This window comes from Dermacentor andersoni, chromosome 10, assembly GCF_023375885.2.
Source record: "Dermacentor andersoni chromosome 10, qqDerAnde1_hic_scaffold, whole genome shotgun sequence".
Taxonomy (NCBI): Eukaryota; Metazoa; Arthropoda; class Arachnida; order Ixodida; family Ixodidae; genus Dermacentor; species Dermacentor andersoni.
In genome coordinates this window covers 108,045,526-108,063,647 of record NC_092823.1, presented here as the reverse complement: position 1 = coordinate 108,063,647, position 18,122 = coordinate 108,045,526, and the positions used below count along the sequence as shown (strand labels likewise).

The 18,122-nt window shown below is 46.4% G+C and overlaps 1 protein-coding gene across 2 annotated transcripts in view; it reads left to right on the top strand.

Moving 5' to 3' along the window:
- Positions 1-17,426, top strand: part of LOC126544608 (serine/threonine-protein phosphatase 2A 56 kDa regulatory subunit epsilon isoform-like) — a 67,035-nt gene extending 49,609 nt beyond the window's left edge. For both annotated transcript variants that reach the window (XM_050192037.3, XM_050192039.3), the window contains exons 8-10: positions 2,975-3,094; positions 3,798-4,027; positions 11,863-17,426. In XM_050192037.3, the coding sequence (XP_050047994.1) occupies positions 2,975-3,094; positions 3,798-4,027; positions 11,863-12,076 (564 nt within the window). In that variant the 3' untranslated portion in view covers positions 12,077-17,426. The remainder of the gene's footprint in view (positions 1-2,974; positions 3,095-3,797; positions 4,028-11,862) is intronic.
- Positions 17,427-18,122: the final 696 nt, after the last annotated feature.

Here is an 18,122-nt window from a genome sequence, read left to right as displayed (position 1 = left end):
AACATTTTTTACAGTTTTAGTTGGCCTGCGAGATTTTCGGATCTCGGAAGCCATATGCTGCTGTTGTGGCTATCTCCCGACTGTAGCGATAGGTGGCGCTGACATCTCCAATGTTTCTTTTCTTTGGCTTCGGCTCGTTTGAAACAAGAAGCAATCTCGAAAACACCACAAGGTTATCCATAATACTCTGTTGTTGAAGCGGCCTGAGACTAAGCAAAAGCTGTTTACACAGTCATTTGCTATGAACGAAGTGCATTTTACAAAAGCAACGCCAAATTCAATTCGAAGCAGGCCGCCGGGACCGCCGCCATGTTTCACGAAAACTCTGCAAACCACGCAAAGGCGCTAATGCTAAATCCGAGAAATAGCGTGCGTACGTTATACGCTATGGGTCATTTAGTGTTCTGCACATACGCAGTGACGACCCGCTATGTTATAGCATGCGCAGTGGTATAGTGTGTGCTAAACTAAAACTGTCTAATGTTAAAGAACCTAAGGTGGTCAAAATCAATGCGGAGCTCTTCGGTATGGCATCTCTCGTAGACCTAGTTTTGCTTTCAAGTGCGTCATTCAGCACTCTAGAAAAACAGTAGCTGCAGTGTGCACTAAGTAAATGAAAAATAGTATGAAGCTGAAAACTTATCATATTATGAAAAATGAATCGATTTCACCAAATCTGCCTCTGTAAAAAGATCTCGTACATGAGGGATTTTTGAGGATTTCCTGTGGTTATAAATTTCATCACTCAGAAAATATGTTATATAGCTATTTATTCTGCGAGGCTCAATTGTGCGGTGTGATTGTTGCATCCCTTTAAAAGTGCATCGTGCGATGCAAAAATATTTCATTGCATATATCTCAGTGAATGAGTAAATCGCGACACTTTAGGTTGCTTGTGTGACTAAATCTAGATGGAAGTTTGGCTAGCATTACACACCAATAGTTTTTTTAAAATATATTCTACATACTCCTTCTTCAGTTTCTTTCGTTGTTCCTTTCTTTTTTTTTCCTTTGTATTTTGAACATTGTCAAATTGTAGCAGCTTGAGGGTTAGCAACTGACAAATGTTGTAGCACAAATCTTTGATAAGAAATAAGCTCATAAGGGTGTCGGAACAGGAGAACATAATTAAAAAAAAGAAGAGCCTGTACAGTTGAACTCTGCAGTAACAAATTGGCAGGGAAAGGGGAAAGAAAGGATTGCTTTTACAGGAATTTCATTGTTGTGGAATAAGAGATGGCAAATGCACTTCAAGATGAAACTTTATTGTCAGAATAATCTTAGCCTACTCTGGTGAGCTTTGCAAGAGTCTATAGAACCACGTTACCGACATCACGTGGTGCACCCTGTACGTTGCCGACAACTAGAGAGAATACACGTTTCCTATTTATCGTAACTGAGCACCAGACGTGTTCACATCTACAAACAACAGCATTTCGGATGAAAATTTGCCCTATGGGGCTGTATTCTCATACGACCACTTTTACGAGATTTTGCGTAACTCAGACACGTCGATGTCTGTGAGCGACAGTGCTCATATCACTTTCGTGAGATTTCGGATCGGTCGGCCTCCATGAGCAACAGCGTACCTCCAGCACACACTGTCTGTCTCCTGTAGACAGTAACGCACCCGGTGTCAAGTTACAGGAAACCTCACGAAAGTGATCGTATTCGTGGAAGCGGTTGACCCCGCATACGGTTCTCGTCAGGCAAACCTACGTCAGGCCATGCTGAAAAGGTGCGCAATGCCTATTGGGCGGTACCAAATAAGAGTATGAAAGCACACATATTCTCGGATCCCAATCATGGCTGGAGGCATGGCAGGCCACTTCAGAGGGCTGTGGATTCATTGGCTTCTGCTGGAATTTATTTTGTCCCACAGGTTATGCACTGCACATTGTATGCAAAAATCCTTCGTCATCTGTCATTAGAGGTTGATGGTGAGTTGGCCGCACCATTTGAAACAGGTGATCAAAGGACAAGATGGCATCTGTGACGTGGTTTTGGCAATAGCAGTCAACATCCGTGCTTTGCTTCTTTCGTAAACAAAAGATGTTGGCGGCTTCGCAAGCATGCTGTGACGGTATTGACACAATTTAAGTGGAAGAAAAAGGCGTTCTAGCGCTGTGTACTTTGTTAGCATTACACGTGTTCCGGCAAATCTCGTCGATGCGGGATAGCAATTTAGGGACGTTTCGCTGTTGCGAGATACGAAATGCATGGAATCCTATGGGTGTTTGCTGGGGATTCAAAAATACTTCATTGTGGCGAGAATTTCATTGTCTCGGGCTTTCGTTATTGCTGGGTTCAGCTGTACTTCCCATGATTTCTGCACTGGCATATCGCTCACAGCACTAGCAGCAGAGGCACTGTTACAGGTAATTTCTATGTAGTATGGTATGGATTTGATTTTTGGCCGTGATCAAGTCTTGCATTCGCGTACTTTCATCTTAAAGTAGAGGCTGTTTAGTGTGTGTGCATGTGTGCGTGCATACATTGCAAAAACCATGCATAGTATTGTGTTGCATTTGAACACAGTTTCTATAGAAGGCATCAAAATTCAACCAACACAACAGGTTGTCACATCGATTGTCTAAAGGCGCTGTGTGTAAAATTAAAACGTGTCTCTAAAGTGCACACATATCCCAGTAAAAAGTGCATGATCAGCGCAGACTATCCTTTTTTTTTTTCATATGCCTGCCATTACCCCCCCTCTGTCTTTTCGGTGTCCTGTCTGCAAGATTTTTACCAATTTTAACTCGGGCAAGTATGGCAACAGTGAGGCAGCAAGAGTCTGTGATGTGGTGGTGTGCACTCTTGGGGCTCGGTTTGCCACATTTTGCTCTGAGCAGCAGCTTCTTTCGTTTTGATTTCTGGTTCCTTTTGATTTCTGCTGAACAAGAAGCATTGGTCACTTGACCCCCGCCCCTTGCATCTCTGCATGTAACCCCCCTTCCCCCTTCTTTTCGTGCAGGTAATGTTCCTCGGGGAGATAGAAGAGATCCTGGATGTGATAGAGCCAACGCAATTCGCCAAGATTCAGGAACCCCTCTTCAAGCAAATAGCCAAGTGCGTCTGTAGCCCGCACTTTCAGGTGAGCTCTCGGAGTTCCCACCATGTCTTTTTCGTGGGCTGCGTTGGGCATCTTCACAGTGCTGTCTGAATCAAGCCACGCTACAGTAAATTTTTTATCTTTGGAGATTAGCTTTTGTTCTTATCGTCCTGCCATTTCATGCCATGATAAATGTGATTTTGAAGTGGGCGGCTAAATTAGTTGCGCGTCTGCATTATGTGAAACTTCAGTTTAAGTGAGGTAGCAGGTTTTGTTTGAAAAGTCATGTACTACACTCAAGGATTGAAACGGGTCATTTTAGGGCTAACTTAATATGTGGGTCTTTGTTTCTGCAGTGTTGAGTTAGTATTGCATCACCATAATTTGGGTTCTTACACTTAGATCAGAGCTTTTGCGACCTTTAGCGACCAGGTGCCCAGCGACGGCACATTGCACTCTTGAATAATTGAGTTTATTCAGTGTTCTGCTTTAACATTTCCCTGCTGTGTTTCATTCTTGGAGTACCGTACATGTGGTGCTCTTGCTTATACAACACAATATTTCAGGAGTGAATACATGCCAAGCTAGGGTGACGATGATACTATTGATAGAGCCTCCGCATTTTGCCAAATTGCAACGAGACAAGATTGTGTCGCGCTGCGTGGCTTTTATCTCGAATCGTTGAGAAGAGAAAGGGGTGGTGACGAGGGAAAACTGGGTTCCTCCTTCCTCTCCATCTCACCAGGTCGCAGAGCGGGCGCTGTACTTCTGGAACAACGAGTACATCCTGAGCCTGATTGAGGAGAACAACCAGGTGGTGATGCCGCTCATGTTCCCCGCACTGTACCGCATCTCCAAGGAGCACTGGAACCAGACCATCGTGGCGCTTGTCTACAACGTGCTCAAGACCTTCATGGAGATGAACTCCAAGCTCTTCGACGAGCTCACGTCTGCTTACAAGAGCGAGCGGCAGAGGCGAGTGCTCCCTTCTTGCCAGCACCACCGTCGCGTGTGTTGCTGCTGTACTTTCGTGTGCTGTTCCAGACGGGAATGAGGGGGGCGGGGGTGTCATGTAGAAGTGCTCTGAAGTGGCTGAAAAGCCTTAAATTTCGAAGCGCTTAAAGGGGTGGTGCAACACCTTTTGAAAGTGGTAAGAAAACGTCTGTGGTCTGTGGACAGTGCTGACATGGACTTGCAAGCCAAATATTATTCCGCCACATGCAGCAGCGAGTCTGCAATTAAGCAAAAGAGATGGCTCTCTCCCTCCTGCATCTTTTGAGGCCCCCCTCCCCCCTCTATTACGTGCCCTCTATGACATCACAGACTCGTGCGCAAGCTTGTAGGTGCCAGCCATCGAGCAATTATTCATGATCGTGAGTTACTTCAGAGTGAACGCTTGCGCTTGCATGCACACCTTTGTATCTTCTAGCAACCGGGGAAGCAGCATTTGTTATAGCATCCCACCCATCTAAAGCACTGCTTCTTTCTTTGTAGCTCTCCGGCACCTTTCTCGGGTGCATGCCAACCTTGTAGTCTTACCATAATTTCACCGTAGGAAAGAAAAGTGCATTAGGCAGGCCATTCCTATGCAGAAAAGTCATTCCCAAGCAGAGCAGGCATTCCTAGACGGCATTTCCAGCTGACAGGAAACATTGTGTTGAGCAGGAATTGGAAATGTAAATAGAGTGGAACCTCGTTCATACATTCTAAAAAGCAACGCGAGAAAAAACTTACTGGGAAAACGTACGATCTGAAGTCATTAAAGGTTTTGCAGGCCCAACTGTTGTTGATATATCTACGTAATGCGAAGCATTTCGCAAATTCTTGCAGCAGGAGACACCAATGCACACCAAGCCGGTGGGTCTCGAGCTGCCCAAGACTCACATTGTCATTCTTGTCGCTTCAGCAAACTTGCGTTCGCGCTCCTTGAATTTGGCATTGGCAAGCATCTTCCTTGGGCGGGGCATTTTGGCAGGAAGTTTTGACGTGCTCGCTCCACACACATAGTCATGGCACGAGATATTGATGAGCCCCTTAGCGGCTCCAGATGCGTGTTGTCATTTTTCTATTGCGTGGCGTTTCCGAAACTAAAACGAGCGGGTGGGCTTCTTGAGAATACGATGGCACCAGACGGAACATGATGCTCACTTCGCTCCACCTGCAGACAAGGGAACATGGTTATCGCTATAGGTTTGGCGGCGGTAGCTGTGTCACATGCCGCATGTCACATGATGATGCGTCACATGCCGCATCATCACCGGAGCAGGAAACCGAGTGTACAATGGCGTTTTCACGTGATGTGAGCGGGCAAGTACTGCGGGAAGCTGCAATGCGTGCTCCCTGCGCCTTTTTTTGTTTACGTGGGATCTGGAGGCCAGAAAACGTATCGTGCAATTGCACTTTTGTGATGTAGTGAGCGGTAGTGCTGAAAGATAGTATTTTCCAGGAATGTAGCAACTAGCAAAGAAAAGAAACGCAACTGTATTGGTAATTTTTTATGTTCTCGATCGCAAATGTTGCTGCTGGAAAATTGTACGAAACAGGATCCTATCAACGAAGTTCTATTGTATTGCGCTCTTGATATCTCTGTGATTATTATTCCTCTTCAAAAATTTGTGAGTACAGCATAGACGTAAGTCGTAAGTCACCGTATGGCGTAAGTCAGCGGAGTCTTGAATATCCACACTATATATAAGTGGTGCCTCGATATAGCCAAAACATTTTTCAAAGGCCGCACATGCACAAAACATGCAGACCAAGCTGCTGCGAGTTGCACGAAGCAAAAAAAAAAAAAGGCACAAGGAAAGTAAGTTGCAGACAAATTTTTCAGGCCTGCTCATTTATTCAAATTTCCCTGCAGCCCTCCCACCAACTCTGCACAACTAATGCAGAATGGTGACCGAAAGTACGGACACCATACAGTGTCTCGTTTGATTTCTCAAACTGATCAGCATGCCTATATGCTAGAATGCACACCTATCTGCTAGCATGCGTATCTCCTCCTCGCATACGGTTTACGTGCTGTATCTTGGACGTAGTCTACGGCAATTGCCAAGGGGCAAGTCGAGAAACTTGGTGCCTTGATGTGTATTGCGTTCCCGCACGTTTAGTGCTGGCCGCGTAATCTGAAGTTTCCAAGACAAAGTGTGAAGTGTTCGCTCGCGTTGTGACAGCGAGTTCGTGGTCATTTAGTGAGATGCGTTCATGTTTGCCCGAGCGCATGTGACACCGATAAAACAACGAACCTTACTCTGTGTAGTTGTCTCCCTGTAATCGCCATCAATGCTCAGCCTTTCTTGCGATACTGTGACTTTTTGTTTTTTTGCTTGGGACGAATATCCGTATCTTTTTAGTTTCTGGCTGATAGCTGCAGGCACATCAAGCAGGGTCAGCCATGGTGTCCAAGATTTGCGGTTCCAGGCGACGCAATGCATGCAAATCTTGGATGCTGTGAGCCATGTCGATGCATTGCTATCGTCGTGATCTGCAGTGCACGCGCTGGCACTCATAACCGTGCTATTATGCACCGATCTTCTTGTGATTTGTTTCTAAGTGCTTACTGACAAGATACTATCGACCAGAAATGCTTTGGGAATTTGTCATGTTGCTTTTACTGCTGAAACTTTAAAACTGTTCACTTGACAAAATTTGTGATATAACATATTTTTTTCTTTGCAAGTGCAACTTTGTTATGTCGAGGCTTGACTGTACGCAGAGTTGTACGAGAAGATAAACAGGAGCCTGAAAAGGTTGTGTTACAGCCGGTCCTGCACTTTATTATAGAGGGTTGCGTTACAAGTGGTCCAAGCTCTATATACCGTATTTATTCGAATCTAGGCCGATAGTTTTTTTCAAATAATCATACACCAAACTCTAGGGTCGGCTTAGATTCGAGGATTTAAAAAAAAAACATGCCAGTTTGTAATTGAATATGATTAATATGGGGCCATAGCTAGCGTCACCTAGAAAAGTCAGTATCGCAGCCGCTGTTAGCCAACAGAAGTACACGAGCGACGTTGCTATTTCGACCAGTGTCGTATTGGCGTGCAGGATCTCTATGCGTGCGGAATGGCCCATAGCGTGGCGTTATCGTAATCGCACCAAACAGACGATGCCACTATAGTGCCGCTTTCAAACAAAAAGTTGTGCTAGCTGCAGAGGCATTGTCATAAGTTCAAGCCGGGCGGGACTTTGGCATCGATGAGAAAAACGTCCCTTCGTTGGAGGAGGCAATGGGGGACATATTTTGTGGGTGCTACAACGAGGAGATGACAGCGATAGGGAAGATAAGCATACGATAACAGAGAGGAGCTGTTCACCGAGCTTGCATGCGTCCGCAAGCGCTTGTGCGTGTGGTCTGGGCTAGCAGCGATGATAACGTAGAGTGAGCTCAGCGTGTTCACCTTAAATAAATGCTGTTTTCATTTTGTGAACACTGTCCTCACTTTTTTTGTTCGGCCTACATTCGAGGTAAGTATACTTATTTTTTATGGCTTCGGACTTTGGGGGGTCGGCTTAGAATTGGGGCCGGCGTAGATTTGAGTAAATACGGTATTCATACAGTAAAACCTAATTGATACATTTCCGTTAAGTACTTTTTCCCGGCGCCAACGTTCGCAATCGAGAACAAAAAAAAAATGACCCGATATAGTTACGCTCAATTTTTACAGGTTCGTACATTCCCGGAAAAGAACATTTTTCGGCACCAACGTTTATACGTCGGCAAAGTGCGATCGTATGATATGTTTTCCGGCTGCTAGGTCCCATGTAAAGAAGAAAATGCACGGGGTGCACGCGTTCGAGAACAGTATATAGGTGCCCGCCGGGACAGCTTCACCGCAGCACACGTCCGCCCATCTCACGTGAAAATGCCGGCACGCACTCAGTTTCTCATTTCGGTGCCAGCAAATTTTCTCCATGGTAGTTGCACACGGCATTTCGAACTATCGCCGCCAATCCTGTCGCGATAAGCATCTTCACCTGTCGCTTATCTGTCTTGCAGCGGGTGGTGCCGTTGCAAGCAATGCGCACACTTTTAATGGGCAATAACTGAAACTCGCCGCCTGTACCTGCTGCAGACTGTGATCCTGTACGCTTTCCGGCTGCTAGATTCCATGTGAAGAAAAAAAGGCGCGAGTGTTCAGAACAGTATATAGCTGCCTGTCTCATTTGAAAACGACAGCGCACACAGTTTATTCCGGTACCAGAACATCTCCGCCTGGGTCGTTGCACGCTGCATTCAAAGCTATTGCCGACAAATCTATTGCGATAAGCATTTTCACCTATCTGCTCACAGGGCGTGGTGCGTAGTGCCATTGGTAGCATACTGCACACTTTTTAGTAGGCGATAATCCAAATGCGCAGCCGTTCGCTATTGCGGGCGGCGCGATGTGGGCAGCATGCTTCGCTTCGGCGGCATCCAGCATCATCCTCCAGCTCCATTTCATTTTGGGTTTGCCGTTGCCCTCTTAAAACATTACGCAATAGGAAAACAACAAAACGCGTCTAGAGCTGCCGTAGCACCATCAGCTCGACGTGTGTCGGTGTCTCGTGCCGCAATAATTTGCGCGACGCTTCGCATTAGGTAAAATGTCAACAATAGTTGAGTCTGTCAAATTTTTTAGTTACATTGGATCATACGTTTTCCTGGTTAGTATGTTGTTTTTTTTTTTTGTTGTAATGTATGAATGAGGTTCTACTATGTATTCATCGAAAGGTGTTGTGCCCAGTCGAGTGTGTCTCTCTGGTTTGAAGAAAAAAAAAGTTGTTGCAGGTCCTTCGTATTTCTCGTATTTATTTTGGTGGATTTTCTTCTGACACCTAACCACAAAGCTTGTCGACCTGAAAATTGAGCCTATCCAGTCCTGTTGGCAGGATTGTCATTCCACACAATGTCAAATGGGTCATCTTGTCATCCCCAATTGGCTTGCAGGGCAGCTACGACCTCTCCAATTTGACAGGGGCGAATTTGATGCTGCCTAGAATACAACTGCCAACTCTAATGAATTTTTCGTGAAATTTACAGATTTGGGCTCATTCTACGATTTTATTAATGTTTTGCCAAGTTTTACGAAAAGTTGATTCTGTCTGTGAAAATGTTTAAGGCATTAAAGCATAGGGACTGAGCAAGATTGCCAAAGCAAGTGTTTAAAAAAGAAAAAAAGGCAGCTCTAACAGTGCTGCCCTTTTATGGCACTGCCAGATGCCATACTCCAGAGGGGTACTTTCTTTGAGCAAGTGTATCCAGACAAGCTCTCGAAGCAGGTGAAGTCAGAAGCAGCAACGACTGAAAAAGCCGTCTAGAAACAATGTGTTGCATGTCAGTTTCTGGTGATCTAAGTTTGCCGCTCTTTGTGTGCTTTGTCTAAAGGTTGTTGTTATGAATAAACTTCACAAGCTTCACGAACTTTTGGAGGTGTCAAATTGAGCCTGTTGAAAATAAGGCTGATGTTGTTGGGTTACTTGGAATCTTGCATCCTTTTCACAGTGTGCAGTGCGCATTGCAGTGTACATGACTTTGCAAATTTGTGAGAGAATATGATGTTTAGGAACATCGCTTGGTTAAATGAGTGTGCAAGGCCGCCTGTGACACAAGTACGCACAGCTGTCGAGGCATCACAATCTTGAGTATGCTGTCGGTTGCTTAGAGAGTTAGGGGTGCTAAGTTCTGGGCCTAGTTTTTTCTGGTAGGCTTGGCGTTACCCATGGCTTTCGCTGCACTGCCTACAACTTGGTGAAATTGTAATACTATAGATCTGAAACCACACATAGGTAGGCTACTAATACATGTAATGTGGGGCAACCAGCCAGCAGAGCCTTTTGTTCAGTCAATATGGAACAAATTCCCTGCAATGAAGGATTCTTGTGACTGCTTGGAGACAGCTTGTGTCCAATTGCTCCACCTTGAATGGAAGTCCAGTGCTGAAAACCTTGGATCACGCCACCTTCTGGGGAGGGCTGGGAGGGGGGGGGGGGGTGACAGCAGTGTGGTCAGCTTACGCTTGCTTGCGCGATTAACTTGTCCTGCATGAGACTTGATTATTTGATTAGCTTTGAGATGTGTCGACCTTGATTTGAGGCTTCAGAGCTTGATTTGGCCTCCTTTGTCTTCAGTTTGAGATGCTTTTGCCTTTCTTTTGTTAGATTTCTTTCTGTGAAACCCTTTACCCATAGTTTGACAATCCCAGTCCTTGCTTTTAGATCCTTTGTGTTTTGTCTGCCTGTTTTGGAAATCCTTTGCCTGTGGGGATCCAATTTTGTGACATCCTTTGCCCCCAGTTTAGCTTCCCGCATCATTGTTTCCAACGCTTTGTCTTTAAATTCAGCAAGGTGTACAAATTGGCTAATTTGTTGAAATTAATCTTCAGAACCATTAAACTGCAACAAAAAGACATAAGACACAGACTACAGGAAAGTGCTTATCCTGTTGCCTTGTCCTATCGTTCCTCTGCTTTTCGTCTTTTTGTTGTGCTTTAAAAACTTCTAAAGATAAATGTCATTACATTGACACGTCTCGCTGTAAGGATCCTCTTTCCTAAAGGAGTACTGGCACATATTTTTGAAGCTGTAGGAACTGTACCGCATCATCTCACATAAAAGGTTGACTCTTAGGAAATGTGAAAGTTGGGAAACACTTAAAATCTTAATTTGATGCCAAAGTTTGTATAAAGAAATGCCAGACCTGACATTGTTGACATTATCGTGACTCTATGACCCTGAGCAGGCTTTGCCGATGTCGAGTAGTGGCAAATCCAAGTCTGATGATGCTCGTCGTAAAGAAAAAATAAGCAAGAGGACTGTGTGCCCCTAAGATGTATTGGTCTACTGGGTGTTGGAAACCTGTATTGCAGTAACTTATGGTCTGACACTAATATGTATTTATTTTTTATTCATAAGCCTTACAGGATCCAAAAAATAGGGTAATGCATGTGGGGAGGGGGGAGTTAAGAGAAGCAGTGGTTATTATACAGTTTTAGTTTAGTGTACGCAACTATACCGTTCGCTAAGCAGTGCATGTTACAGTTTTAGTTGCTCTGCGAGATGTTACAGTTTTAGTTGCCCTGCAAGATTCAGATCTCTGAGGCCATATGCCATCGTCGTGGCTATCTCTTGACTGGAGCGATAGGTGGCGCTGACATCTCGAACATTTCTTTCGTTAGGCTTCGACTCGTGGAAAACGGGAAGCGATCTTGAAAACCATGCAAGGTTATCCACAATACTCTGTCGTCGAAGCGGCCCGAGACTAAGCGAGAGTCCTTTGCGCAGTCATTTGCTACAAACGAAGTGCATTTTACAGAAGCAACGCCAAATTCAATTCGAAGCGGGCAGCCGGTACCGCTGCCGTGTCTCACGCAAACTCCGCAAACGACGCAAAGACGCTAACGCTAAATCTGAGAATAGTGTGCGTACGCTATACACTATGGGTCGTTTAGTGTTCTGTGCATGCGCAGTGACGACCCGCTATTTTATAGTGTACGCGATGGTATAGCGTACACTAAACTAAAGCTGTCTAATGTTATACAAAACGAGTTAACAAGTGGTTTTACAAATAGACTTGTTTCAGTCAGGTATGTAAGACAGTTCAAACCCTTTGGGGGTATACAGTGCTTCGGCCTCTTGTATCACCACACGATAAAGACCTGTTGAAAATGTTGTGTCAGTACTCCTTTCATTGCGATCCCATTTAACGGGGGTCCTTTATGCCTCCTGTGCTTGTTTTGAGCTCCTCTTCTAACATCCCATGACCCTGACAGGATGTCGTTCCTCGTCCTTGCATTGAGAGACCCCCGTCCCCCTTTGTCCTTTGACAGGGAGAAGAAACGTGAGAAGGAGCGCGACGAGCTTTGGAAGCGGCTGTCCCAGCTCGAGCTGAACCACAAGTCCCGGCTGGCGGGCAATAATGCCGTCGCAGGCGGCGGCGCAGCGATGGCCACGGCCGGCAACTCTGCATCGGCGGCGTCCCCTTCCTCCCGTCCGGGCACCTCACCGCCCACAAACAGCGGCGGCAGCAGCAGCAGCAACTAGCTTCTCTACTATTCTCCTTTCTTTGCGCCGGCGGCGCCCCTCATGCCCCTTCTACCCTCCACCGCCTCTCCAAGACACAGGAGGGATGACGACGGCCGCTCTCTCTCCACAAGAGAGGAGTGGGGAAGTTGCACCGCCAGGATTCTATGACGGAGGAAGAAGCGTGGAGAGGAAAGAGTGGTGACATTCCCCTTTGCGGGAAAAGGTGGCAACAGCCTGCTCGCTTTTCTTGAATTTTTTCCCCCCCGGAACCCTCCTCCTCTCCGGCATAACTGTTGCAGTCGTCGCACCTAGTTCCCTTCCCTTAGTTCTCCTCTCTCTTCTCCCCAGCACTAATGCCGTTGTCAAAACAGTGCTGCCACTGGCTTGTGTGTGTCACGCGAGGCTGGCTTTCACCGCAGCAGGAGAGACGGTTGAAATGCTCGGGGACTGAATTTCTGTGCATGCGCCTACGCCGTGGAGTGTTTCGTGATCCTCGAGCTGCTGGTTTACTACTACCACCTCTACCACTGCTTCTGGCAAGCTGCGTTTACTGGATGTTTTTGTTTGGAAAGCAGTAGCAGCGCCTGCTGAAGGCTGTCGATTTCTTGTGCCAGTCCAGTTCCCTGCTTCGCTGAAAGCCACAACACAGCTGCCTCGCCCACACCCAGCTTAAACTGCAAGTCGTCGACTGGACTAAATGGGTTAGACCCAACCAACCCTGCTGCCTCTCTAAACCCCCGAGTGTGTGTTTGTGTGTCTCCAAGCCTCGCACCCCCTCTCCCGGTCCCCTAAGTTATCCACCGCCGCCGTGCGGTGGTTAGTGTGATGATGGGGTGTGATGCCGTTGCCATGGTGATGGGGCAGTGGGGCAAACACCACGCTGGCTGGGACTGTGGCGACGCTGTGCTGCGACGGTTACGAGAGTCGGAGGGGAGTGGAGAGAGGGCAACAGGGCACCACCTGCCAGACGGCAGTGAAGGAAGCGGTGGACGCAGAGCTGGAACTAAAAGACAAGATGTGACAGTGTTGAGCACGATCCTTCCGGTTTTCTTACTTTAAAGTTTTTTTTTTTTTCCCCATCCGCTGTGTGTGTGTGTCTCCTTGCCGCCTTTTCCTTACCCCCTTCCGCTTGCCCTCCAATGTCTTGACAATAACTCTTGCACTGGATGACAATAGCGGCCTGGGTAACGTTTCTTTTCTTAGTTCTTCATGCATTTTCTTTAAAAAAATTTTTCTTTTACGCCTGTCTTTTGTTGTGCAGAACCTGTGTGTACAGCGAGTTCAGACCTTTCTTTTTTTTTTATTCTTTTGTTGTTTCTCCACAGACTCTTGATTGGTTTGGTTGCCTGTGAGCCTGTTGGACATTGTGAGAAAACGAACACGAAAGGGGCCTGGTGTTGTTTCTTTTTTTCTTTTCAGTGGGTGTTCCCGTTGAATAGTCTTCTTGTTGCGCTTTTGTTTTTCAGGAATTCAGTACAGCACACTCTTCACAATAACCGTGTGAGTAACAGTTGAGTCCGTACTGTCATGTACATAACAACCTCACTGTGAAACAAGGTTCATATTTGGGTTCACATTTTGTCTGCTGTGTTTCTTTCCTGGACTGTATGGCTACCCTTGGCAGTCGGCAAACCAGAAAGCATTCGAATGAAATTGTATATGTTTACAGTGTTGTTTGGAATGAAGGAATCACTAAACTTACTGATCCCGCTACTTCTCTGCGCCAAATCATCAAGATGTAGCTGAAGTCACTTGGCACAGTTGAAATCCATTGGACCGCTCCGGCATAGCAGTGTCATTAATTTCTAAATGCGTCATCATTTGTGCTGGATCGTTTGCATCTTCCTAACTCTGATGCAGTCACACTGGTTGCAGCATCTGATACATATTGTTACACCACCGAATGCTGCGAGAACCATTATAGGTTGAGGACATTGCAGTAGCTTGGAAAAGATAATGCTGACTCACCATAATATTAGCTTGACTTGCTGTTTACCATGGTACTTCGGTTTTGCATCCACGTGTTCCATTATGTGCCGTGTGATACGATAACTTTTTATTTTAGTCTAAGCTCGTGATGTCTAATTTAAGGTTAGAGTAGTCTAATTGCGTGAAAGCACATCAAAATTTTTTTTTTATCGAGCTATGTACTAGATGTGGTGCAAACTTGCAGTATGTCATATCACTAAATTGTAGCTGCCGCTTGCATCGGGAACTGTCTTAAATGGCACATCTTGTAATTTACCTGCAGGTTGCATTGTAGTTCAAGCCCCGGAACGCTGAATTGTCACGTATGTTTGCTTACAAGTGACGGGTTATGGGGACCGCATTGTAACAGCGTGTGTGACTTAATCCTCTCTTGCCCAGTTGGTTCCTGCTGAAATACATGGCGTACAGGACTGCATTTGAGTGCAAGAGTGCGAAAGGGGCTTTGTTATATAATTTCAAATAGTAGTAAAGGAGCTTTTGCAGTGCACATTTTTTTGAATGCACAACCAATTGTACACTCAGTAACGAGTATGCAGGTGAGGAGGATGTCACTTCCTTGGCTGTCGCCGCAATGGCCAAAGCATGGATGCTGAACTGAGTCTGCTGGCAGACAGCGTGAAACAGGGCTGCCACAATGGTTTCCCACCGCCCCTTCCCATTTAGGCACAGTGCAATGAATTTTGCCTTATTTTGTGATTGCTCTGCGAGTTCATCGTCTCCCACACACAATCCAATGCTGGTGGATAGTGCGGGCCGTAATTTGTCTGGGAGCACAGCCTCCATTATGCCAAATGTGTTAGTCATGCATCTTACATTCTTTTCGTCGAAGTGAAACATTTTGTTTTTCTGTAAAACCTGTTGTGCTTGAACTAGGGAAGTGGCATACTTCTTTTGTTTGGTTATAGTAATTTTTTTTTCTTGCTTGAGTAGGATGGAGCAAGAAGTTTGGCTGTAAAACTTTGCATTTGAGTAAACTGACTGGGTGTGGCCTGGTTGGAGCCTGCCATGCAAGCTTCGGTACACTATCCTAAGCTGTTGTCACCCGCCTGTTATTTCAATTTTTTTCTACTGTCGGGTAGTTTTTTTTATTATTAATATTATTAATAATCTTATTATTGTTAAATGTAGCAATGATGTCTGTGTGCGAAGGAGTTTACAAACTGCAGTGCATGAATCATCCATAGACACGAGTTAAATGCACTTCAGACTGTCAAGAAGGAAACATTCTAATCCAACAGTGCAGACAGTGTGATCCACTGTCTGCAGTTGAGCGTCCACTACCTCCTCGACTCTGGATGCTTGCATCTTCCAAACTTGTTACCCCGTGGAAGTTGCCACAAGTGACGAGGAAACAGATGGGCTTTCCAAGCTAGCGAAATCTTTTGAATAACGCTCCATTAGGCACTGGTACCAGCTACTGCAGGTTTGGCCAGGTGCAGGCTATCAGTTTAGCTCAAACCAGTGACAACTTGTCTAGGCTGCATTGTGGTGATTGTGGCTTGTTTGGCTTCGGGTGGGTAGCCTTCGCATTAACGCAAACATGGTGTGTGTCGTAGTTCTTACCGCGGTTATACGTGGCCACAAATGTCAAATACAAGAAGATGCGTTGTTGACCGGTGGCTCCTCACAGAAATTTCATTTCACCTACATCCTTATTTCGTCTTTTTTTTTCTTCCCCTCCCTCCCCTGTTCATTCATTGTAACCAGTCATGTTTGGTTTTGCCATCTATCATTGTTCACCTCCCATAGTCTGCAGTACCTGGGAAGTGTAGCGTTCTGCCATCGAAGTGCCGTATTCTGTGGAAATAGCCGGACGGAGTAACCAGCCCCTTCCCGTGATGACGGCACAAGTCGCCGAGTCTCTCGTGAAGGTGCCTACGAAATGAAATGAAGGGTAGTGTCGTTTTTCCATGCAACACTTTTGGTGTCGGCTGTTTCTTCGTCATGGCAGGGACTGCCTTACTAATTGCACCGTTTGTGGGGGAACAGTTTTCCAAAGACTTTGTACACTTATTCATGCATGGTCGTCACTTCCTCTTGCAACGGGCCTTGCACACTTTCTTGCTTCCCTCCCATTCTCTTAAGGCCGTCTTTCCCTGGCGGGCGCTGTGGACCTGTTCATTGTGCCCCGACAGTTCCCTGGTGTCAAGGGGAGTGGATGAGGGTGGTGGCTTTGGAAAAGCAACATTTTTTGCAAGATAGCGGTTGTGTGCCGTCCTGTTGCCCGTGGCCGCGATGCGACCACGAGATGTAGCCGGGAAATGTGGCGCGTGGGTGACTGTTCAAAAGTAGAACCAGCACCGGGAATACGTCGGATGACGTCGTGGCGGTTAGCCGAGGACAAACCCGAATCCAAGCTGTGTCGTCGTAGCAATCTTCTAGATTTACATATTCGGATCGGGTTAGTTTTTTTTTCTTTGCAACGTTCATGACTACGGTAGTAGTGCACGCCTACATCGTTAGGGGGCGCTGTGCAGCGAAGCCTGGCGCGATATCGCGAGAGCAGGCGGGGGAGGGGGGCGAGGCCCTGTCGCATTTCTAGGGTGCCATTCCGGACACCGTCAAGCTCCGCCATATTTTTCTATTTCGCCATATTGTCGGGCCTACTCGGTTTGAAATCGCGAGGCTGCCAAGCGCTCTCCGATTGGCCGAGAAAGCAGCAAACGTGGCGGAATCCGGCAACAGGATGGCGGAAATTTGTCCAGAATAGCGCCCCCTGGACTCTGAAAGAATTGAATGAGACTGGGAGTGTTTAATAGAACGGGCGAAGAAAAAAAAAATACGCGCGGAATTATATGCTTCCGGAGATCTTCCGGTCCACACACAAACTTTCCTTCTGACCTTTCCCCCACCCTTTCCACAGCCGCCGTTAAATGTGTAACATACAAGTAAATAGCGCAGTTCGTTGAGGTAGCGAGTTTTACTTTTTGACTTCGTATGTGTAACTTGCCTGCTCCGCACAGCTTAGGGATTTAATGATGACGCTGGAAAGATGCTGTGTGGAACTGGTGGTAAAAAAAAAAAGACGTACGTGGTTATAAGGCGAATGAGATGAAGTGTGGCCTGTTGTTTATATGTTTGTTACTTCCTCTGCCCTCGTGGAGATTTCTTTTAATTATTATTTACACTGTCTTGTCTTTGATTTCCCTGACTTACTGTGGAGAGCCTGTGGTGAGAACACTGGCAGCGCCTGATACGAGTCGCGTGACGAAGCTTTTTTTTTTGTTTCATTTTGCGAGAAACACCTTCACCCTTAATTATTAACTATTAACCAGTGACTTGTAAAGCATCGCTTGTCACAAACTGTGAGGATGGGTGATGTGATGTATAAAAATGAAAAAAAAAAGGAGTAATAAAAATTTTGTGACATGTCCACTGATTACTGTTGCCGCTCTCTGCGAACGCAGCTTTTGTCGCCTGTCGGTGCGCACAGCGCCCACTAGCGGTGTTTGTGTGAATGCGGTTACTACATACGTTTCGCATTCGGTGGTAAACTCGCTAGGAACCCGCAGCCCATTGATGCGACAGAAAGGTGGTTAGTTCGAGACAGGTTCTCGCCTGACGTAGACACTGGCAAGCTGCTTTGGGGGAACCTTAGGGGAAATTAGTGGAAATGGGCGGCTGCTGCACAGAGTTGAAACAAAACACCGAGCTATTGCGGCACGGAGGAAGGAAACTAAGGAGAGGCCCTACCCACTCCGCGCGCTAGGAGAAAAGTGTGGCGGAAATGACGTAGTAGGTTCTCATTTTTTTGCTGCTTTTTTATTTTTTTTTGTTGTATGGCCACGCCTTTTGGGCCACAATGGCGGCGTTGTTATGGTTTTGAGCGCTCACACGTGTTGCTCTGGTAGGTTTCGGGCCGTGGCAAAGGCGCTGAGTGGGCGGGTTTGCGTTAGTCACCGTGTCTTGTTGCGCTGTGTTACCTGCACCGTGCTCTGCCAGATGTTGCGCGAGCGCGCGCGCTCCGCGCGCGACACCACGCGCAGCGCGGCGTGGTTTCGCGAAAGATGTAAACAAGAGAGGAGGGTGGCCCAAAAGGCGGAGCATCGCCATGAGCAACGCCAAATTCCGGCTT